The sequence below is a fragment of the Papio anubis genome, chromosome 18 (genome assembly GCF_008728515.1).
Source record: "Papio anubis isolate 15944 chromosome 18, Panubis1.0, whole genome shotgun sequence".
NCBI lineage: Eukaryota > Metazoa > Chordata > Mammalia > Primates > Cercopithecidae > Papio > Papio anubis.
The window spans coordinates 54,143,845-54,169,031 of record NC_044993.1 but is presented as its reverse complement, the minus strand read 5'-3'; the positions used below and the strand labels follow the sequence as shown (position 1 = coordinate 54,169,031).

Sequence of the window (25,187 nt, the reverse complement as noted above, 5' to 3'; positions counted from 1 at the left end):
TCATGAGGAAATAACATGAATTAAGCAAATACGTAGCCACTAGAATGTTGTTAATGATAGGAAAAACTAGGAGATAAAAGTACAGAATGATTTTATATTTTAAAAACAAACCTGGAGATACATACATGCATAAGAAAATGTCTAATTGTCATCAAAATGTTAATCGTGGTTGTCTTTTTATCACATATTTTTATTGTACATTTTTTTCTGAAAAAATAAGAATGAACTTCATACCCACCATGATGGCTATTATCAGTAAAACATACAGAGAAAATACAAGAACTGGTGAGGATGTGGAGGTATCAGAACTTCTGTGTATCGCTGGTGGGCATGTACAATATTGCAGCCTCTATGGAAAACATTACAGCAGTTCCTCAAAAAATTAAACATGGTATTAACATATGATCCAGATTTTCACTTCTTAGTATAAACACCAAAGATAGCAGAGACTCAAAAGACAGTATTCGTACACCCATGTTCATAGCAGTTTTACTTGCCATAGCCAAAAGATGGAAGCAACTCAAGGGTCCACTGACAGATGAATGGATAAACAAAACGTGGTGTGTACATGAAATGGAATATATTCAGCCTTAAAAAGAAAGGAAATTCTGACACATGCTACAACATGGATGAACGCCGAAGACATTATGCTAAGTAAAATAAGCCAGTCACAGGAAGACAAATACCGTATGATTCCTCTTACATGCAGTACCCAGGGCAGTCAAATTTATGGTGACAGAAAGTAGAATGATTATTTCCAGGGTAGGGGTGGAGAAGGAGCACTGGGGCAGGTACTGTTTAATGAGAACAGTTATGGTTAGGGAAGGTGAAAAACGTCTTAGAGATGGAGGGAGGTGATGGTTGCCCAACAATGTGAATGTATTTAATGCCACTGATTTGAACAATTAAAAATGGTCAAAATGGCAAATTTGGTGTTATGTGTATTTTACTACGACAATAAAATAAGCAAAATCATCCAAACCAAAAACTCAATGAATGCACGACAATCTGATTAATGGATTGGTACAGAGACAGAGCCTCCATGGGGTTCATCTTGTGAAAGGAGCATGTCTTGGGCCCCCAAAATCATTAAGCTAAAAGGAAAAGTCAAGCAGGGAATAGCTTAGGGCAAACCTGCCTCCCATTCTATTCAAAATCACCCTTCTGCTCACTGAGATAAAAGCTTATCTGATTGCCTCTTTTGGAGAGGCTAATCAGAAACTCAAAAGAATGCAACCATTTCTCTCTTATCTACCTATGTCTTGGAAGTCTCCACCCAGCTTCAAGTTGTCCTGCCTTTCCAGATGGCACCAATGTTCACCTTACATATGTTGATTGATGTCTCATGTCTCCCTAAAATGTATAAAACTGTGCTCTGACCACCTCGGGCGCATGTTGTCAGGGCCTCCTGAGCTGTGTCAAAGGCGTGCATCCTCAACCTTGGCAAAATAAACTTTCTGAATTAACTGAGACCTGTCTCAGAATTTTGGGGTTCACAACCTGACAGATGGCCATGTGTCACATGAAGCATGCAAGCTGTGCAGAGAAAGAGTATGTGGCAGGCGGTAATAGTATCTACTTGCTCATTCATTATTTCATTATTATGAAAAAAAATTCAAACATACAGAAACATGGAAGACATTGTACAGTGAACATTTGTATACTCCCTTCTAGATTTTACCATTAGCTTTTTGTTTGTTTTAGTACATACCTGGTCATCCCTCTATCCTTCCTTTAATCTATCTTTTTTACAAAAAAAATTCAAAATTAATTGTTAAGCATCTACACACTTTCTCATAAATACTTCGGCGTGCTTATCACTACCTAGTGTTCAGTATTTATTTATATATTTTTTCCTTTAACATAAATCTTACAACGACATGCACACATCCTAAGCCCACATTTACTAAGTTTTGGCAAATACACATATTTGTGTAATCCAGGTCACTCTTAAGATATGCAACATTAGTGTCTCCCCTGGAAGTTCTCTCGTGGCCCTTGATACACGTTTTTTTTTTTTTTTTTTACAATTGCAAAAAGTAAAGCTATTTGGGAAGTATTTATAGTATGATCTTTTTGTTCTAGGAATACAGAAAAAACTGAAAGAAAACATAGTGATATTTCTGGAGCGTGGGATTACCATTGATCTTAATTTTGTTCTATTCCTTTCTCTGTATTTTCTAAATTTTATATAATGTCTTACTTGGGTGGTAGAAAAACAAAACAAAAGCTACTTAGAAGAAGCATCTTCCTTGTAAGAAATGATGCCACACACATAAGAATATTTATAGTCACTAAATGATCAGTTTGAAGTTAGTGTATGTAGCAAAATTGGAAACATTTCAATATGATATTAAAATATAACTGCAGGCCGGGTGCAGTGGCTCATGCCTGTAATCCCAGCACTTTGGGAGGCCGAGGCAGGTGGATCACTTAAGGTCAAGAGTTTGAGACCAGCCTGACCAATGTGGCGAAACCCCATCTCTACTAAAAATACAAAAATTAGCCTGGCATGGTGGTGCTTGCCTGTAATCCCAGCTACTTGGGAAGCTGAGACAGGAGAATCTCTTGAACCTGGGAGGCGGAAGTTGCAGCGAGCCAAGATCGTACCACTACACTCCAGCAGGGGCAAGAGAGCGAGACTCCATCTCAAAAACAAACAAACAAACAAAAAACTATAATGACAAAATTAAAAGAAATATTAATACCGTAAGTACCCTATATGAAAGTATGTCAACACACAACAGAAATAGAAGGGAATAAGAAAAACACAAGGGTCTATATTTCTCATTTTGTTTTGGTGATGGAATTATAGGTAATTTTTGCAAAAATAAAACAGTCATATCATCTTTTTCTAAATTAAAAAAGTGGTTAAGTATCCCATAAAACCCTGACTTCAGGACCACCCATGGGCCAACTCCTTTTTTTTTTTTTTTTTTTTTTTTGAGACAGAGTCCAGTTGTGTTGCTCAGGCTGGAGTGCAGTGGCATGATCTCAGCTCACTGCAACCTCTACCTCCCTGACTCAAGCAATCCTCCTGCCTCAGCCTCCTGAATAGCTGGGATTACAGGCGCATGCCACCATGCCTGACTAATTTTGTTTGTATTTTTAATAGAGACGGGGTTTCACGATGTTGGCCAGGCTGGCCTTGAACTGCTGACCTCAAGTGATCTGCCTACCTCGGCCTCCCAAAGTGCTGGGATTGCCAGTGTGAGCCACCATGCCCAGCCAATGATGATATTTTTTTTTTTTTTTTTTTTTTGAGACGGAGTCTGGCTCTTGTGGCCCGGGTTGAAGTGCATTGGGGGGTCTTCGCTTACTTCCAGCCCCGCCTCCCGGGTTCACGCCATTCTCCTGCCTCAGCCTCCCGAGTAGCTAGGACTACAGGCGCCCGCCACCTCGCCTGGCTAGGTTTTTTTTGTATTTTTAGTAGAGACGGGGTTTCACCGTGTTAGCCAGGATGGTCTCGATCTCCTGACTTCGTGATCCACCCGTCTCGGCCTCCCAAAGTGCTGGGATTACAGGCTTGAGCCACCGCGCCCGGCCAATGATGATATTTTAATTCTGTCATTCCTTATACATTTATTAGCCACCATGCCTGGCCTTCCTTGGCTTTTGTAAAGGGCTTACCTGTCTGCACATTCTGGTTGCATTTAGAACACGTAATTCAAACTACTATACTAGAACATAACAAACGGGTTCTAAATTACCTCTTTCTGGAAAGGTGTTGTTTTTGGTGAGTTTGACGCTTTTGGGCCTTGGGTGGTTATCATCCATGCCCATGATCAGGTTGCGGAAAAACACATCAAATTTCTTTCTGCTGTCTGCATTGATGGTGCCAGCCACGGTCCACACCAAGGAAAAGAGAAACAGTCCTTGGAGCCAGAGAAAGATTTGTTGACTTGACAGGCCTTCACCTAATTCCATTTCCTCCTCTTCTACTGCCCTGATTTCATCTATAAGTGAGAAAAGCGAATCTCAGGACAGAGTGCAGAATGCCACAGATATAAGGGCTGTGAACTGGTTGGCTTTGCCTTTGAAGGGTCTGGGCCAGAGGGGCGACTGATACTGGCAGAGTGCCTATCACCTACCAGATCATTTATCACATGCATTTTTTTTTTTTTTGAAACAGGGTCTCACTCTGTCTCCCAGGTTGGAGTACAGCGGTGCAGTCACAGCTCACTGTAGTCTCGACCTCCCGGGCTCAAGTGATCCTCCCTCCTCAGCCTCCTGAGTAGCTGGGACCACAGACACTAGCCACCACATCTGGCTAATTTTTGTATTTTTTTGTAGAGATGGGGTTTCGCCAGGTTGCCCAGGCTGGTCTCGAACTCCTGAGCTCAAGCAATCCACCTACCTTGGCCTCTCAAAATGCTGGGATTACAGGCGTGACCAATATTTTTATTTATATATATAATTTTTAAATATATATATACCGCTATATAAAATATATATAATATATATAAATATATATAATATACATAAATATATAGACTACATATAAATATATATATATATTATTTTTTTGAGCTGGAATCTAGCTCTGTCACCCATACTCGAGTGCAGTGGCACGATCTCGGCTCACTGCAACCTCCGCCTCCCGGGTACAAGTGATTCTCCTGCCTCAGCCTCCTGAGTAGCTGGGATTACAGGGGCCCGCTACCATGCCCAACTAATTTTTGTATTTTTAGTAGAGACGGGGTTTCACCGTGTTGTTGGCCAGGCTGGTCTCGAACTCCTGACCTCATGATCCACCCACCTCAACTTCCCAAAGTGCTGGAATTACAAGCGTGAGCCACCGTGCCCAGCCTTTGCTGCAATATTTTTTTTTTTTTTTTTTTTTAGTTGAGACTTTTTTGTATTTTTTAAGTAGAGACGAGGTTTCACCATATTCGCCAGGATGGTCTCGATCTCCTGACCTCGTGATCCGCCCGTCTCGGCCTCCCAAAGTGCTGGGATTACAGGCTTGAGCCACCGCGCCCGGCCTGCTGCAATATTTTTATTGCGGTAAAATACATGATGTATAATTTACCATCTAACCATTTTTTAGTGTATAGTTCAGTGGTATTAAGTGCATTCATATTGCTGTGCAACCATCACCACCATCTACATCCAGAACTGGATATAGAAGCTCTTTGCTCATTAAACAATAACTTCCCCCTCCATCCTCCCTCATCCCTCTTGCAATCAGAACTCTCCTTTCTGTCTTTTTAAATTTGGCTACTCTACGTACATTATAGAGGTAGAATTGCACAGTCATTTTGTGACTGGCTTATTTTCTTAGTATAATGGCTTTAGTGTTCATCCAAGCTATAGCATGTATCAGAATTTATTTCCTTTTTAAGGCTAAATAGTAGTTCATTGCAAAATTACAACACATTTTGCTTATTTGTTCATCCATCAGTAGACACATGGGTTGTTTTCACCATTTGACTATTGTGAACAAAAGTTCTATGAACATGGTTATACAAATATCTGATCGAGTCTCTGCTTTCAATTCTTTTGGGTTTATATCCAGAGGTGAAAGTGCTGGATCAATAAGTCTACATTTACTTTTTTGGGTTTTTTTGGATATTAATCTCTTATCAGAGAGGAGGTAAGATGGGGGTCCCGCTATGTTCATCTCCCTCTAGGATATCCCTGTGAGGTAAAAAGGGCAGGAATTACTACTCTCATTATGTGAATGAGGAGCTTAGACTGAGGAATGATGGGGTAATTTGCACTAGAATGCCCCCCAAAAATCAATATTAGACAAAGACTAAACACATGGATTTTCCCTACCAAACTCTACTATCTGCACTCCAAAGGCTTGCTTGTTCTAGACCAAACAGCCAGTCTTGTTGTAATTCACTGGGGTCCAAAGAGAGGTGGGAGCAGAAAAAATAGTCAAGGTAGGCCAGGCGCTGTGGCTCATGCCTGTAATCCCAGCACTTTGGGAGGCAGAGGCAGGTGGACCACTTGAGGTCACGAGTTCAAGACCAGCCTGGTCAACATGGTGAAACCCCGTCTCTACTAAAAACACACCAAAAAATAGAGTGGTATGTGCCTTAATCTCAGCTACTCAGAAGGCCAAGGCAGGAGAATCACTTGAACCTGGGAGGCGGAGGCTGCAGTGAGCCAAGATCATGCCACTGCACTCTAGCCTTGATGACAGAGTGAGACTTCATTTCAAAAAAAAAGAAAAAGAAAGAAATAGCCAAAGTCGACCCATCCCCCATGTGGCTGAAGAATCATGGCTAGCACTTACCAAGTAGAGAGGAGTACAGTCTCATCATTGAGAAGGCAAGGTGGATGGGAGACGTTTGGACAACAAATTTACAATGAAGGCGACCAAATTCCAGGCAGGGCTGGACAAGCCACATGAACATGTCATTGACCTGAAAGTAGAAAGCTCCATGAGACTTGGAGACATGATCAACAAGTGAGTTGAAGGCCAAGAGCTTGGCCTACCTCGTGAGGCTAGAGATGCTGGTTAGACTAGCATCTCTAGTCTTTTTACAAGAAAAGTTATCCGGCTTGCTTTTCTTGTAATGCTTTTTTAAACCTTTAACCTTTGTTATACTTTTTAAAAAAAGATTTATTGATTTACTTACTTAATTTTTTTTTTTTTTTGAGACGGATTTTACATGTAGGTGCCTTGGGGAAAAACTTACAGGCAACGAAACTCCTATCTCAGTGTCCTCCTTCAGGGTCCTATGACTGTTGCCCACAGGCCATGTTAACTCAGTTTCCCATCCACATTCCATTGCCCAGAGCTGATACTCAGAGAGGCTTGGAAACACTCTGGGTCAGCTACAGGACACATAAAATGTGTTTAGAACCCAACTACTGTATCTGCCTTTGTTTCTATAAAAAGTATTAGGAATTCTAAACAACTAATTTACAAATGACTGATAGACACTGGTGAGGTGGGACTCCTGTATAAATTAGTCAAAGAGAGTACACAGCTAATTTGGGGGCTCATTTTCAGTAATTCACCACGTGTATGGGTAGGTTTATATGTTCTTATTTGGGGGTATCATGATTCTTGCCTCTAGTATCTGTTCTCCGGTCCATTTACTCTTTTAAAAAGTTATCCGGCTTGCTTTTCTTGTAATGCTTTTTTAAACTTTTAACCTTTGTTATACTTTTTTAAAAGAGATTTATTGATTTACTTAATTTTTTTTTTGTTGTTGTTGAGACAGAGTTTTGTTCTGTTGCCAAGGTTGGAATGCAATGGTGCGATCTCAGCTCACTACAACGTCCGCCCCCCTGGGTTCAAGCGATTCTCCTGCCTCAGCCTCCCTGAGTAGCTGGGATTACAGGCATGCACCATCATGCTCAGCTAATTTTTGTACTTTTAGTAAAGACAGGGTTTTACCATGTTGGCCATGCTGGTCTCGAACTCCTGACCTCAAGTGATCCGCCCGCCTCGGCCTCCCAAAGTGCTGGGATTACAAGCGTGAGCCACCACACTCAGCCTCTTTGTTATACTTTATTTGCAACTTTCCCTATACACTTTTTTTCTTAAGAAGTAGGAAGGCCATCACTAAATAAATACACACTTAGGTGTGGATCTATATGGATAATACATGTATGTGTAGATGCATTTATATGTATATATAAAAATACAGGTATACATGGAAATGTGGTATATCAATTCAGTCAACAAATATTTATTGAGCATCTACTAATTGCACGGTAGTAGTGCTGGGGATAAACAATGGAAAAGGTAGATAAGGAACTCTCGTGGAGTTTACAGTCTGAGGGGCAGGGAAGACAAACAATAAATAACTAACCTAGCAGGGAAATCAGTAAAATACCTACAGATCATGCAAAGTCCTAGCAGGAAACACTAAGGTGTTATGGTGAAGAATAACAGGAAGGGTTTAAATAGGGTAGTTAAAGAAGGCTTCCCGGAGGAGGAGATTTTTATGTTGAGAACTACATGATGAGGGTGAGCCAACTCTGAGATAAACTGAGGCAAGAGTCCCAGGAATAGGAATAAAAAGAGCAAAAACCTTGAGGTGGTGAAACCTGGGCTTGTCTTGGAAACAAGACAGGACTGCTGGAGACTGCTAAGCTGAGGCTGAGAAAGAGCAGGCAATGAGATTGCAGAGGCAGGTGGGGCCAGATCACAGAGTCTCATGGGCCCTGATAAGGAACTGAACTTTGTGCCAGGGACATTGGGGAGTCCCTAAATGACTTTACATATATGGGGACTCGGCAGCTTTTGGGGGGTGTGTGTGTGTGTGTGTGTGTGGACTGGTGCTTGAATGTGCACGTGGATATGTACTTGCATTTACATATTATCCATGTATGTAGGTGGTGACAGACATGGAACCGTCCTACATAATCCCCCAAAGAGTTTCCATTGTAGGAATAGACCCTTCCTGGATTCCTCAGTGGGAGACTTTCCTAAACATTCTATTAACACAGGGGAGGGCAAGAGGGACCACAGACACCGCTACTCCCTTCCTGCTTCCGGGTCTGAGAGTGTGGTCAGGTACCCGCCTAACCTGAACTTTCCCACCTCTTTAGAGAAGGGAAGAAAGGAGTGGTCGCTCACAGTAGCTGCAATGAAAGCACTTCTAACTGGTTCCAGCTCCCTCAAGGTGGGAGGTGCAGAGTCCAGGTTACAGGGATGGGAATTGGCAGCACAAAAAGGAACACCTGGTCCATCTCTAGAGAAGCTTCTACAGACATTTCTGTTAGTGGGGCAATGAAGAAAGAGGTGACATTTCAGCTTCCATAGAGAACATTCCTCAGCACTGGGATTCTCCACTAGGGAGCCAGGGAGTGATGGGGAAGGAGGAAGAGGAAGGAGAAATTGACTGCACCACCCCATGCCTACCATATGGAGAAGAAAGTTGGAAAAATGGCAGGCAGCCAGGAAACAAGATAACTGGGGACAACAACGGAATTCCCTGCCCCTTCTTGCCTCCTGGGACTAAGAAGGTGAAGATGTACCTAGAAGACCCTCGAGATAAAAAGCAGGGAGACAGGAGGAGGGAAGGAAAGGGTCTGAGAGGCTTACCAATTCCTTGTGCTCCTCAGTGAGACTGGAGGGCAGGGTGTCCATGTAGGAATCCTTCAGAGGCTTCCAGCCTAGCTGATGGGGCTCCATGTAGATCATTCCACACCTGGGAAGCACAGAGGACCAGTCTAGGTGCTTGCTTGTTTGTTACTAATACGGGTTAACGTTTATTGAGCATCTACTGCATGTCAGGCACCATGCTAGGCATTAATGGATCTTGACAATAACCTAGTCCCCTGGGTTTACCCACCTTGAATCCTGTGTTCATCTGCCCCTTGATTTCTTTCCTTCATATACAGTTTTATGGCATTTCTATATGTTCCTAAAATGTTTGTTTGTCTGGAGACAGTGTATTGCTCTGTTGCCCAGGCTGGAATACAGTGGTGCAATCTCGGCTCACTGCAACCTCCGCTTCCCTGGTTCAAGTGATTCTCATTTCTCAGCCTCCCGAGTAGCTGGGATTACAAGTGCGTCCCACCACACCTGGCTAACTTTTTTGTATTTTTAGTAGAGATTGGGTTTTGTCTTTAGTACAGACAGGGTTGGCCAGGCTGGTCTAGAACTCCTGGCCTCAAGTGATCCACCCACCTGGGCCTCCCAGAGTGCTGGGATTACAGGTGTGAGCCACCGGTCTGTTCCTAAAGTGTTTATATTTTTACTTTAGTTGTTTTTAACAATTTAAAAGGGGTACCATGCTATAGATAATATTTTGATCTTACTTTTATTACTATATAATAATAATATAGTATATAATAGCATATAATATAACCATACAGTATATATAATTATATTATATATTAGTATATAATAATATAGTATATATTAGTATATAGTATAACATTATATTATATATAATATATTGTAATTATAATTATATTTATAGATATAATTATATTATTACATTATTTGCATTATATATAATATTGCTAAGATTTTGTCCTTAATAGAGTTACTAAGATTTATTTATATAGTTGCATGTCAGTGCAGTTCTTTTCAGTACTTTATTATACATATTATAATTTCTGATTCTCTTATACTTTATTAATTCACTCTTTTTTTGTTGTTGTTGTTGTTGTTTGTTTTTTAGATGGAGTTTTGTTCTGTCACCAGGCTGGAGTGCAGTGGCATGATCTTGGCTCACTGCAACTTTTGCCTCTTGGTTTCAAGCAATTCTCCTGCCTCAGCCTCCTGAGTAGCTGGGATTACAGGCACCCACCACCACGCCTGGCTATTTTTTTGTATTTTTTTTTAGTAGAGATGAGGTTTTACCATGTTGGACCAGGCTGGTCTCAAACTCCTGACCTCAGGTGATCCGCCCGCCTCGGCCTCCCAAAGTGCTGGGATTACAGCATAAGTCATCGCACCTGGCCACCAGTTAACTTGATTAATAGGCATTTGGGCTGTTTCCAAGTGTTTGTTACTGTGAGTTCTGCCACTGTATTTTTTGTACAGATCTCCTATTGCACATGCCAAAAGTTTCCCTTGGGTCTGTACTTAGGAGAATACAGAGATTCAACTTTAGGAGATAATATCAAACTGTTTCCAAAGTACTTGCTGGGTTTTAGACTCCCACCAGTAGTGTGGATTGAGGGCTGATTTTATGACAAATCTAAATGCATGAGAAATAACACAATGCTAAGCAAATTAACGCAGGAACAGAAAACCAAATCCCATATGTTCTTACTTATAAATGGGAGCTAAACATGGAGTACACGTGGACACAAAGAAGGGAACGATCCCTGGGCACGGTGGCTCACGCCTGTAATCCGAGCACTTTGGGAGGCTGAGGCAGGCAGATCATGACATCAGGAGTCTGAGACCAGCCGGGCCAACAAGGTGAAACCCCGTCTCTACCAATAATACAGAAATTAGCCGAGCGTGGTGGCAAGCACTTGTAGTCCCAACTACTGGGGAGGCTAAGGCAGGAGAATCGCTTGAACCTGGGAGGCGGAAGTTGCAGTGAGTTGAGATCACGCCACTGCACTCCAGCCTAGGTGACAGGGTGAGACTCTGTCTCCAAAAAAAAAAAAAGAAGGGAACGATAGATATGGGAGCCTACCTGAGGGTGGAGGGTGGAGGGTGGAGGGTGGAGGGTGGAGGGTGGAGGAGGGTGAGGATGGAAAAACTACCTGAATAACTGGGTGACAAAACAATCTGTACCCCAAACCCCCATGCCATACAATTTACTCATGTAACAAAGCTGCGTATATACCCCCTGGAACCTAAAATAAAAATTGGAAAGAAAAATAATAATAATATAGATGTTCTGTGAGGGCTTCATCACATTTGTGAAATTTGAGAGCTTTCTCTTCTGCTTAGGGTGAGTGGGGCCACACTGTCCCCTGGAGTGCCAGTGAGGGCTGCCTCACCTGCTCACAGTGGCTGGAGAGGCCTGCTCGAGGTCGGCCGGCTCGAAGATCAGGCTCATCTTGGAGTTCATCTGGATAATTTCTCCACTCATGAGACACAGCTAAAAGTGCAAAGCAGAGGGTAATGGACAAGGGAAGAGCTTAAATTCCATCTGAAAGTAAAAGGTCTACAGTCAGACAAAGATGGTTTGATTCATTCCATAAATATTTCTTGAGCACTTACTATGTCCCAGGCACTGTTCTAGGTGCATAAAATAAACCAGACAAAATTTCCTATCCTCTTGGGGTTTACATTCTTCTAGGAGATGACGGACAATAAGCAAAATAATAGTGTTCAAAATGGAGAAAAATTAAGTAGAAGAGGGGGTTGGAGAACCCTCAGTCAGGGTTGAGTGAGCTGCAATTTTTGGTTTTTTTGGAGACAGAGCCTCGCTCTGTTGCCCAAGCTGGACTGCAGTGGCCAGATCTCAGCTCACTGCAAGCTCCGCCTCCCGGGTTCACGCCATTCTCCTGCCTCAGCCTCCCAAGTAGCTGGAACTACAGGCGCCCGCCACCTCGCCCGGCTAACTTTATTTGTGTGTTTTTTAGTAGTGATGGGATTTCACCGCGTTAGCCAGGATGGTCTCGATCTCCTGACCTCGTGATCCGCCCGTCTCAGCCTCCCAAAGTGCTGGGATTACAGGCTTGAGCCACCGCGCCCCGCCTGTGAGCTGCAATTTTAATGGGAAGACCAGGAAATCACTGACCTTAGATGCAATCTCAGATGAAGGATCGAGAAGTTATCAGACCTCACCAAGTTTCCTGGTGCCTTTCTCAATATTTAACATCGAACTTAACTGCACAGCCACATCCTATTTTTATCTGCTCAAGTCTTTCACAAAAGACCCGAATTTGAACACCCGCATGGACTAATCCATAGCAGGAGGGGCAAAAGCCTTTCCATAAATCCTTTTTATTTTTAATTTTTATTTGTTTTTGAGACAGGGTATCGCTCTGTTACCCAGACTGAAATACAATGACACAATCACAGTCACTCCATCCTCGACCTTCGGGGCTCAAGCAATCCTCCCACCTCAGCCTCCTGAGTAGCTGGGATTACAGGTGTGTACCTCCACAAGTGGCTAGTTTTTTATTTTTTGTTTTTCATTTTTAGATTAAATCAGTGATACCATAATATATTTTAAAAATTTTTTGTAGAGACAGGATCTCCCTATGTTGCCCAAGCTGATCTCAAACTCCTGGTCAAGCAATCCTCCTGTTTCTGCCTCCCAAAATGCTAGGATCACAAGCATAAGCCACTGTGCCTGGTCCATAAATCTTTTTTAGAATAGAATGAAAGAGGCCAGGCACAGTGGCTCATGCCTGTGTTCCCAGCACAGCACTTTGGGAGGCCGAGGAAGGCAGATCACTTGAGGTCAACAGTTGGAGACCAGCCTCGCCAACGTGGTGAAACCCCATTTCAAAATATAAAAAAAAAAAAAAAAAGCCAGACACGGTGGCACGCATCTGTAATCCCAGCTACTCCAGAGGCAGGAGACTTGAGGGAGGCGGAGGTTGCAGTGAACTGAGATCGCGCCACTGCACTTCATCCTGGACAACAGAGGGAGGCTTTGTCTCAAAAAAAAAAAAAGAAAAGAAAAAGAAAAATCATCAGAATTTCTAGTGTGTAGCAGGTAAAACCCTGTAGGAAGTAGTGCAATTACACAGGAAAGCCTTGAAATATATACTAAGTCAATGGCACTGTTTCCCATTCACCAAAATGGATTCCAGTGAGATGTTTAAGTTATAAGAAAAGGGCTGAGGCCCTCTTCTCCCAGGGGAGAAGAGGAAATACCACTGATTCATTGTGCTCATCCTAATTTGTGATTAAAAACTTCCCTGCACCTTACTTGGCCTGCATCAAACACAGCTTGAAACAGGTCACTGCCTGCATCCCCAGGAAGATCACAGCCGTTATAAGGCTGACACCACCAACCGTGTCATCTCTGAATATCAAGAAAACGAAAACAGACCCACACCTGTGACTGTAGTTTCATTTACACCCAGAGCAGAGGAAACCATTAGGAAATTCACTGATTGTGACTGTCTTGATACTTCTAATCTCAAGACCAACCGATACATCTGTATAATTAGTTTATATAATATAGTCCATATCATGTAATAAAACATTTCCATTTTTGAATGTTATATAATCAAAATTATGCACATGCTATAATTAGTGGATGTGTATAATTTGGATAATTAGCCCTTTCGTTGTTGAACATGACTCACTCTTAGTCTTGTGACATTTAAACACAGTTAGAAAATATATTTTCATTTGATAATGATGATTATCCAGTGAAGGAATTCTTCCTTGAAATGATAAATTTTATTTTAAACAGTTATATAGCATTTGCTATATGCCAGGCACTATCAGAAGAGGTGTATAAATAGTAACTTATCTCATCTTCTACTTTATCCTAACAGTATAAGGTAGACACTATTGTCCCTACTTTACAGATGATGAAATTGGGGCTTCAACAGACTAAATAGCTTGTCTGAGGTTACATAGTGGGAAAGTGGCAAGGCCAGGATTTGAACCCAGGCTGTCTGGCTCCAGAGTCCAAGCTCTTTTAGCCACCATACATACCGTGGTGCTATACTTATTGTGGTACCACTCTACTTATTTTTCCAAAGATTGGTGGTATTTTTCCAAAGATTGCTGTATTTCCCAAAGGTGCAGGCATCTGTTTGGACTCCTAACTCTACTATTGAGCTGTGTTGTAATGGGCAAGTTACATAAATTCCATCCCATATGCTCCTTTTTTTTTTTTTTTTTTTTTTTTTTTTTTGAGACAGGGTCTTTCTCTGTTGCTCAGGTTAGAGCACAGTGGCACAATGAAGGCTCACAGTAGCATTGACTTCCAGACTCAAGTGACCCCCCCACCTCAGCCTCCTGAATAGCTGGGACTACATGAACTCACCACCATGCCCAGTTAATTAAAAAAAAATTTTTTTTTTGTAGAGATGGCTTACTATGTTGCTCATACTGGTCTCGAACTCCTGGGCTCAAGCAATCTCCTGTCTCAGCCTCTGGGATTACAGGTGTGATCCTACAGGGCCCAGTCCATATGCACTTTTGCAATGTGACTTGTCTGCCTCCATCAAGAGGTGAAGTCTATTTTTCCACTTCCTGGTCAGGACTTGCGACTTCCTTGACCAACAGAATGCAGAAAAAGTGATGCTTATCAGTTTTAAGCATAGCCCTTAATATCTTGGAAACTTCCACTTCCTGACTCTTGGAAATCACCCACCGCATAAGTAGTGCCACTACCAAGACACCACCAAGTGAAAAGCCCAAGCCATGAGAAGTGGCCTGGAAGAGGAGGTATTATTTTTAGAGAGAAAGAAAAAGAGAGAGAGAAAGAGGGGCCGAATGTGATTGTGCCACCAGGCATTGAGTGAAGACGCCATCTTGAATGCAGATTTTCTAACCTGAGCTGTCTGAACTGACATCAAAAGAGAGACCAACGGCCAGCTGAGCCCTTTGAAAATTCCCAGCCCACAAAATCATGAGGAAAAGAAATGGTTGTTTTAAGCCATTAAGTATTAGGGTGGTTTGTTGCATAGCAATAGTTAACCAAAACATATCCCGTAGGTACTATGTATGTGCAATCTCATTTAAGTATCAACAACCTCATTTTATTACTACCTTTCTACAAATGAGAAAACTGAGATTCAGAGAAGTTATGCGACTTGCTCAGTAAAACGCAGCTCAGTTGCAGAGCTAGGAGTCCAAACCAATGCCAGCACTAAGGCTTACTATTCAACATGGTCTCTAAACATGTTTAGCTTACCAACTACAAGTACAAACAGAGCATAATTCATGAACTCATTACTATTATTCTCCTGTGGGGCATTTACTCTTAGTGCAATACATGTATGTCTCTATATAGTTTTGATCAGTCGCTTATTTCAATAAAAGAGTTTATGTCTCACTCATGGAAAAGTGGTATCAGGCTCAATACTTACCTTTTTATTGTCATCCAGAACAGTGTTCATATTTTCAATCCAGACAGCATCCACCGGCCCATCAAAGATAATCCACTTGCGATCATCAGAGAGTGAAGACGCTTGCTCCCGGAAAGCATTGGCAAGGACACCATCCGTCCACTCGTGGCTCACTTGGTCAAAGCACCCATACAGCTGCCCCATCGTGATAGCCTTGGGGTTGATGATCTTGTACTCCACAGCAAACTCCTCCATCTGATTGGCTGGGCAAGAAGGTTCAACACGTTATAAAGGCTCTGGTGAGACCAGAACATTAAACAAAAGATGATGTCATCTCAACAACCAATCAACTTTTATAAATATGCTGTATGAGGGAAATCCTTCTTATAAAGTATGTGCTTAGTTTTTATAGAGATTGGGATCCGGGGCCAGGAGCAGTAGTAGCTCACACCCATAATCCCAACACTCAGGGAGGCCGAGATGGGAGGATCACTTGAACCTGGGAAATGGAGGCTGCAGTGAGCTCTGATTGTGCCACTGCACTTCAGCCTGGGCAACAGAATGAAGCCCTGTCTCAAAAAAAAAAAAAAAAAAAAAAATGACTGGGACATCTGGATAGGCAATACATCACATTATTCGGTTACTAGAGCCTTTGGTTTCTCACCGTACTTTCTTCCAATCCTCATTTCAAACAGGGCAAATGTGCTAGTCAGATCCAGGACTACTTGCTGGGCACAGTGGCTCACACCTGTAATCCCAGCACTTTGGCAGGCCAAGGCAGGTGGATAACTTGAGGCCAGGAGTTTGAGACCAGCCTGGCCAGTATGGTGAAACCCTGTCTCTACTAAAAATACAAAAATTAGCTGGGGGTGGTGGTGCATGCCTGTAAACCCAGCTACTCGGGAGGCTGAGGTAGGAGGTGGAGGTTGCAGTGAGCTGAGACCATGCCACTGCACTCCAGCCTGGGCGATAGAGTGAGACTCTGTCTCAAAAAAAAAAAATCCAGGACTAAAGACATCTGACTGCCCTCACAGAACTCAAGCAGGAAGGGAAAGTGATACCTATTATCAGCCCTCTATGTACCTGCTCTCACAGCCACCCTTAGAACCCTGGCTTTTCAAACTCAAACAGGCTGAAGAAAGAAATTAAAAATGAAAAGAACGGATCAGAACCTTGGCTTTGATTTGAGATAAGGAAACAGGAAACAGCTGACAGGTAAAAAGGTTCTGAAAAATGATAGTTACTTTTCTGTCTCTGAAGGGCTAGTCTGGTGCTGAAATCTTTCTTGACTGCTCAGGAAATGTCATTTGTTCCCAAGAAATACACACTGGAGTATTAAAACTCAACTGGAACGTACACGCTGATGGATGGCACAGCATATGTATTTAATAACAGACAAACAAAAAATGACACTTTCATGGAATCCTTCAAAGTAGGGAAAGGTTGAAGTGCTTGAGCCATGAACTAAATAAAGAACCACTTCTGGGCCAGGTGTGGTGGCTCATGCCTGTAATCTCAGCACTTTGGAACGCTGAGGCAGGAGGATTGCTTGAGCTCTGGAGTTCGAGACCAGCCTGTGCAACATGGCAAAACCCTGTCTCTACAAAAAATACAAAAATTAGGCGAGCATGGTGGCACAGGCCTATGATCCCAGCTACCCAGGAGCCTGAGATAGGAGGATCTCTTGAGCCCAGGAGGCAGAATTTGCAGTGAGCCGGGACCGTGCCACTGCCCTATCTCTAAAAAACATTTTAAAAAATTAAATAAATAAAAAAGAACTACTCTGCAGAATACTGAGGCAAATACAGTGGTAGCCTCCTTTTTCTTTACTCAGTTTCTTAAGGTATATTAAAATGCTAAAAATATTTTATATTTTATTATATTCTATTATTTGAGACTGGGTCTCACTTGCCCAGGCTGGAATTGCAGTGCAGTGCGCAATCAGAGCTCACTGCAGCCGCAAACTCCTGAGCTCAACTGATCTGCCCGCCTCAGCGCCTCAAAGTGTCGGGATTATAGGTGTGAGCCTCTGTACTCTGCCTTAAAATTTTTACTTAAATTTGAGATGCCCAAATTAGTTATTAAGGCTAGGATAACCCCCAAAACATAACCTCAAAAACCAATCATCAAATATTATTAGAAAAAAAATTTTTAATGAAAAACTTGAAGCAATGCGTGCACAAAAAGGAAATGCTTTTATAAAACTACAGATTTGCGTTTTATAAAAACAAACAAAACAAACAGACACTCACACAGACAAAAGCCACAATTGTTTCTCTGGCAATAAACATAGCTTCTGTTTGTTGAGTATGCACTGTGCTCAGTTATTTACCTGCATACTGTCACTTAATTCTCACAACAATCCCATTTTACAGCTGGGAAAACAGAGGATAAGACAGGTTTAGTCATTTGCCCAAGTCTGAGTCTGATTCAAAAGTAGGAGCTCCTATCCTTGACTTTAAAAGGAAGGAAAGAAGGGAGGGAGGGAGGAAAAAAACTAAAAGGAAGGGAACAGGGAAAGAAGAATAGAAGAAGCAAAACCATGCAATGATTTGCTTTGAGACTAATTTTAAGGCCAATGACAAGAGTTTCTCTTTCACTGGGGGACCTTCGGAGAAACCACTGCTCGGCATTTGAGAAAATTCTTCCAGGCCTTAATGATATGCACACGAAATCCCTTGTTATTATAGAAGCACCCCACCCCCACCCTTTATTTTCTGCTTGCAGACATCTGTGTGTCGTGTTCTATTTCTAGCTCTGACGTCACGATCGAGACCTGATAAGACTAGCAGCCTGGCATTATCTCCATGGAGCCAGCCAACCGAGCGAGGAGTTCTGTCCTCCCTGGAAGCCAGGGACGTGAGCTTCACCTGCGTGTAAATCGCCGAGAGCTGCAGCCAACACTTTATAAGCAGAGGTCTTGCCGCCCATGGGGTCTCCCACAATCATGTAACCATGTCTCACCAGCATCATTTCGTAGATCTGGGAGGAGATACCATTCATAAAAGAAGTTAATCATTGCAACGCTCCCCTATTATGAGTTAGTCAGAAGTCAATGAGGAATGAGGAGTCAGAAGAGGATTCTCACAGTCACTTCTACCTCTGGAGAGCTACGGTTCTTTTCGTAATCTACAGTTCACATATCTTTCAGATGAATAAATATATGTATGCATCTCAGATTATTTAAAGGCCGGGAACTACCATTTGCTCTGTACCTTGTCTATGTTAAGAATCAACTGATAACCCAAATTATTTAATCTACTCCGATATCATTGACCACCTTTTACAAATGGTAAGACTGAGCCCAAGAGAGGTTAAATACTTGCCCAAGTTCATCAGTGATGGAGCCAGAATTTGCAGACAGAGCTATTTGACTTTAATGCCTCTAATATTTTCATGACACTATTGCCATTTACTTTTAAAGAGAAAAAGAAAATGGCGGTCATTTTAGCAAACTGTGTTTCTCCTGGAAACTTTCTTTCTTGAGATCTGCTTTGGTCATTTGCATTTATGTGAATTTTATGGCTTAAAAAAATTTCCTCCTTTAGACTATGACTCCCTCAGAGAAAGGGAACACAAGCAGCTTTTTATTTTAAAGATAAATTCTTATTATTTTTCACCTTGGAGGTAAGCAATAAGAAGCATCTAAATGAAGGTAGTGACAGTGGGAATGGTAGAGAGAGGAACACATGTCATTCAGCAAATATTTGTTGAGCATCTACTATGTGCCAGACACTGTTCTGGGTGCTGTAGACAGAGCACACAACAAAACAAACAAAATCTCTAACCGTTAACTAGGGTTGACATTCAGGTAGGTTTGAAAGCTACTGTTTGAAAGTTACAGAGCAGAGAACAAGACAAAATCCCTAACCATTTAGTAGGGTTGACATTCAGGTAGGTTTGAAAGCTTGACTGTGCATCAGAAATAAGAGGAAGGCTGGGCTTGGTAGCGCATGTCTGTAATCCTAGCATTTTGGGAGGTCAAGGTGGGTGGATCATTTGATGTCAGGAGTTTGAGACCAGCCTGGCCAACGTGGTGAAACCCCATGTCTTCTAAAAATACAAAAATTAGCTGGGCATACTGGCGCATGCCTGTAATTCCAGCTACTCGAGAGGCTGAGGCAGTAGAATCTCTTAAGCCTGGCAGGTGGAGGTTGCAGTGAGCTGAGATGACGTCACTGCACTCCAGCCTGGGTAATGGAGGGAGACTCTGTCTAAAATAAAAAACAAAGGAATAAGAGAGGAAGACATTAATCACTCACAGCCTCTCACATTCCTCCTCACATTGTGACGTCAATATGCAAAAGGGCAGGTAGCTCCAGACACCTTGTTTTTGAAAATATTACCTTGTTTTTGTAAATTGGTACTAAGCTATATGAAAGTTCATCTGTAGGTCTTCAAATTACTTTGAAATACATCAACAAGTAAGATGGATGGATGGATGGATAAATAATAAAGCAAATAATATACAATATTTATTGTAAAATCTGAGTGGTGAGTACATGAGTGTTCTCTGTACATTTCTTTCCATTTTTCTGCATGTTTAAAATGTTTCGTAATAAAATATTGAAAATTAAAGCTCATGCCTAGTTAAAGAATGATCCTTCTGCAAAATCTCAATCATAAATTAGGGTTCAAAATTGGGTTAAATGAGTTGTGTCAAAAACTAGCTCACTTGCTAATACAGTAGGGAAAAAGTGATTATTTTTACCACAAGGCAGTGTGATCTCAGAATCTGGAGACCTGGGTCCTAACGTGAACTTCACTTGTAACTCGCATTGTGACTTTGGGAAGTGCTGATGCCAATGGTGCTGACCATGATGGCGGAGATGGTGGAGTTGATAATGATATAGCATCAGGTACTATGTGTAGCGCTTTACACACCTCTTCTCTCAAAATTACTCCAGTTTACAGATGACTGAGGGTAAAAGAGGTGAACTAATTTGCCTAAAATATCACAGCACAAAACTGATGGGATTTGGGAGGCTGAGGTGGGAGGATCACCTGAGGTCAGGAGTTTGAGAGCAGTCTGGCCAACATGGTGAAACCCCGTCTCTACAAAAAAAGTTAAAAAATTAGCTGGGCGTGGTGGCATGCACCTGTAATCCCAGCTACCCAGGAAGTTGAGGCAAGAGAATCACTGGAATCTGGGAGGCACAGGTTGCAGTGAGCCGAGGTTGCGCCACTGCACTCCAGCCTGGGCAACACAGCAAGACTCCGTCTCAAAAACAAACACACACACACACACACACACAAACTGATGGAGTGAGTAAGTGGATTTTTTGGTTTTGGTTGTTTGTTTTACCTCCATTTCTTTCTATTTCTTTTTTTTTTTTTTCTTTTTTTTGAGACGGAGTCTTGCTCTGTTGCCTAGGCTGGAGTGCAGTGGTGCAATCTCGGCTCACTGCAAGCTCCGCCTCCTGGGTTCACGCCATTCTCCTGCCTCAGCCTCCCAAGTAGCTGGGACTACAGGCGCCCGCCACCAAACCCAGATAATTTTTTGTATTTTTAGTAGAGATGGGGTTTCACTGTGCTAGCCAGGATGGTCTCAATCTCCTGACCTTGTGATCTGCCCGCCTCGGCCTCCCAAAGCGCGGGGATTACAGGCGTGAGCCGCCGCGCCCGGCCCTCTTTCTTCTTCTTTTTTTTAAGAGTTGGGGTCTCACTCTGTCACCCAGGCTGGAATGCAGTGGCATGATCATAGCCCATTGCAGCCTCAAACTCCTGGGCTCAAGCCATCCGCCCACCTCAGCCTCCCAAGTAGCTGGGACTACAGGCATGGGCCATTACGCCCAGCTAATGTTTTACTTGCCTTTCTACACAGGCATCTCTGATTGCTGTCACTTCAGTTCCAGTCTCCTATAAGTCTTTACTGTTTGCTGACTCCAGCAAACAGTAAAACAGGCACATTTACATGGGTTAAGGAACCAACCTGGATAATTTTCCCTATAAACCAAGGTACTGGCTGGAGTTTCATCTTTATGATGTTATCATTCAGCACTTTCAGAAAAACTTCATAGTCTGGCTTTGGAAGAACAACTCCAGGAAATAAATCAGATATAATTCCCTGTTAAAAAGAATTTAAAAGAAAGTGGAAAGGATTAAGTATCAGATATGTGACTTCAACATTTTCCTAAAATGAGATGTATCAACAACAGAAATCTTTGAAAAATTCCAGACCTCATTTTTCTTACACCAAAACTTGTCTAAAATTACAAATGAAAACACTATACAACATAATTTCTGGCCAGGCGCCATGGCTCATGCTTGTAATCCCAGCACTTTGGATGACTGAGGTGGGTGGAGCACCTGAGTTCAGGAGTTCGAGACCAGCCTGGCCAACACGGCGAAAACCCGTCTCGACTAAAAATACAAAAATTAGTTGGGTGTGGTGGTGCGTGCCTGTAATCCCAGCTATTCGGGAGGCTGAGGCAGGAGAATCACTTGAATCCAGGAGGCAGAGGTTGCAATGAGTCGAGATCATGCCACTGCACTCCAGCCTGGGCAACAGAACAGAACTCCATCTCAAAAAACAAAACAAAACAAAAAAGACCCTATAATTTCTCCCCCAAATAATTTTAAAAGTCAGCAAATATTTAGTGAGTCTGGATTATCTTCCAGTCGTTGTACTAGGATGAACAAGATAGTCATGACTTCTGTCTTTATGAAGCTCAGAGCCTGGCAAGTAAGATTAAATTAATTACAAAAGGAAACTAAATTGGATAAAAACACTTATGTATACCCAAGAGCAAATATTATCCTATCGGTGAAACCATTTTTATTAAAAATCAGGCAGAGATGTTTGCTATCACTCATTATTTAACATTTGTAGGGAGGGTATCAGGTGGCAGAGATGCTGGCCAAAGAAGGGAAGATGTCAGGAGATGGAAGAGGATATGGGGAAGGCACCAAAGACAACGTTTCATCTTCCAACATTGAGCCTTGGTCCTCAGCCAAGGTTCCGAACTGCTACATACCTGAAACAGAGGGACATCTTGCGCTAAGAACTTGGCCAGGTTGACATCAAGCAATGCCCGGAGCAACAGGACACTTTCGTTCTCCTCTGGATACTTGAGCTTCAGGTTTCCTGCAGCAGTAAGCACAGACTTGACAGCACGCATGCCGTAGTCATAGTGATGCTGAGAGGACAGTTGTTCCGAGCACAGGCGGTAGGTTGCAACGATCTTCTGGGCAAGACTAGGAGGGCAAAGGCATGTATGAGACACCCACAGAGGACCACATCCTGCCCAGCAGACATTCCCAATATCCTTGTTCTTGCCCCACCAGCAATCAGGCTTGCCCACGGACTTGATGGAGAAGCCCTGTCCTTTAAGGGTCTTTTAACAGAGTTACCATAATGAGGTATGGAAGCATGAAAAAAAGCATGTGCACATATATGTATAACATGTATGGTATATGAAATCATATGTTTTTCGCCAGGTGCAGTGACTCATGCCTGTGATCTCAGCACTTTGGGAGGCTGAGGCGGGAGGATCGCTTGAGGCCAGGAGTCCAAGACCAGCTTGGGCAACATAGTGAGGCTCTGTCTCTACAGAAAAATTTAAAAATGAGCTGGGCACAGTAGCATGGCACCTGTCATCCCAGCTACTCGGAAGGCTAAGGGTGGGAGGACCTCTTGAGCCCAGGAGTTCAAGGCTGCAGTGAGCTGTGATTGCATCACTACACTCCAGCCTGAGTGACAGAGTGAGACTCTATCTTTACAAAAATAAAAATTAGATTAAAATAAGTTGTATGGTGAGGCTGGTGTCGAATTCCTGACCCCAAGTGATCTGCTCACCTCAGCCTCCCAAAGCGAAGGGATTACAGGTGTGAGCCACCATGCCCGGAAGAAATTGTATGTTTTATACCTCTGTATGTATATATAAATGTATGCGCACACATATACACACACACAAGTTAGGGAAGAACATATCAAACTATCAGGGATATTAACTCCTGGAGAGTGGAACTATGGGTTACTGAGGGGAAACTCACTTTTTTCATTTCTGTCGCATTATAATTTTTTCAATGTCCATTTTACTTTTTAAATTTAAGAAGGCCAGTACAAATTGTAATATACTCAGCCCACAACACACAGATGCTTACGTGCACTGCATACTTACGCACACACTGCAGTGCACATAAGTGTACATGTGTTGTGTACCGAGTATATTAAATTTTGAATTGGGTTTCTTATTCTTCCTGGATACACGGGTGGACCACATTTCCCAGCTTGCCGTGCAGTCAGGGGAGGCCACATGCTACTGAGTTCCAGCCAGTGCAATGTGAATGATAGTGGCTGACGTATGTCAATGGCAGGGCAGGCCCACGAAAATCTCCTCCGCGACAGCCTCTGTGCTATTCATGGGCTGTAGCCATGAACTATAAGCAACCTGGGTAACCATGGTAACTATAAGTAACCATGAACTGTAAGTAACCATCCCTTGGGGGAGAAGTGCCCTTGATCACAAGCACCCACTTTGGATTTTCAGACAAGATCGGCTGCGTTCAGTGTGGTATGGCCGTAGACTCATTTGGGATTTTCAGTGAGTGAAAAATAAACTTTGCTATGCTAAGCCATTGAGATTCAGGAGTCAGTATTACCCTAACTAATATACTTATGCACTTTTCTCTCAAAGAGATCCTCTTTACAAAACTGATTTCATTTAAAAACAAAGACTTTGTGTTGTTCACCAGCACCCAGCACAGGGCTAGGCATAAGGTTGCTGGCTCAATAAAGGTTTGCTAATTAAATAAATAAATGAATTGAGTGAGCAAATCAATGCATTCCTGGTTACTATAGAAAACAATGAGTTAGGCTGGGTGTGGTGGCTCAAGCCTGTAATCCCAGTACTTTGGGAGGCCAAGACGGGTGGATCACGAGGTCAGGAGATCGAGACCATCCTGGCTAACCCGGTGAAACCTCGTCTCTATTAAAAAATACAAAAAACTAGCCGGGCGAGGTGGCGGGTGCCTGTAGTCCCAGCTACTCAGGAGGCTGAGGCAGGAGAATGGCATAAACCCGGGAGGCGGAGCTTGCAGTGAGCTGAGATCTGGCCACTGCACTCCAGCCTGGGCGACAGAGCGAGACTCCGTCTAAAAAAAAAAAAAAAAGAAAAAGAAAACAAATGAGTTAAATGTCATATGACTGAGGCAGCCTCTTGGCCTAGGAAGGGTGACATTCTATTGAGAATTTCTGCAGCCCCTTGGATTATAAACAAAGACACCCAGGCCATAAAGACATTCATTGTAACAGAAAGTCAATTGACGTGATAAAATTTGGAATGAGAGCAACACAAGCCATTTTGCAATGATTATTGATAACTCTTGGTACATGTATTACATGTATGTGTGTACACACACACACACACACATGAAGATACTGATCTGCGTATAAGTGTGTGTCTTGGAAACTGGACAATACTTGAATGAGAGATAACCTAGTTAATTGGAGGCAATAAATGTTATATTAATAATTTTTCCCCTTCAATTCTGGAATAATTGCATATGTTTTATAGTGTTGCTTTTTTTTTTTTTTTTTTTTTTGAGACAGGGTTTCACTCTGTCACCCAGGCTGGAGTGCACTGGTGAGATCTTGGCTCACTGCAGCCTCTGCCTCCATGGGTCAAGCGATTTTCCTGCCTCAGCCTCCCGAGTAGCTGGGATTACAGGTGCGTACCCCCAAGTCCGGCTAATTTTTGAATTTTTTGGTAGAGACGGGATTTCCCCATGTTGGCCAGGATGGTCTCAAACTCTTGGCCTTAAGTGATCCCCTGCCTTCTCCAAAGTGCTGAGATTACAGACGTGAGCCA

General features: G+C 42.5%; 1 protein-coding gene across 3 annotated transcripts in view; it reads right to left on the bottom strand.

Moving 5' to 3' along the window:
- Positions 1 to 25,187, bottom strand: part of DNAH3 (dynein axonemal heavy chain 3) — a 208,189-nt gene that overhangs the window by 78,130 nt on the left and 104,872 nt on the right. For all 3 annotated transcript variants that reach the window (XM_021931814.2, XM_021931815.2, XM_021931813.2), the window contains 8 exons: positions 22,353 to 22,572; positions 21,308 to 21,442; positions 18,246 to 18,357; positions 15,397 to 15,638; positions 11,386 to 11,486; positions 9,017 to 9,122; positions 6,248 to 6,377; positions 3,711 to 3,956 (listed from right to left, as the gene is read on the bottom strand). In XM_021931814.2, the coding sequence (XP_021787506.2) occupies positions 3,711 to 3,956; positions 6,248 to 6,377; positions 9,017 to 9,122; positions 11,386 to 11,486; positions 15,397 to 15,638; positions 18,246 to 18,357; positions 21,308 to 21,442; positions 22,353 to 22,572 (1,292 nt within the window). The remainder of the gene's footprint in view (positions 1 to 3,710; positions 3,957 to 6,247; positions 6,378 to 9,016; positions 9,123 to 11,385; positions 11,487 to 15,396; positions 15,639 to 18,245; positions 18,358 to 21,307; positions 21,443 to 22,352; positions 22,573 to 25,187) is intronic.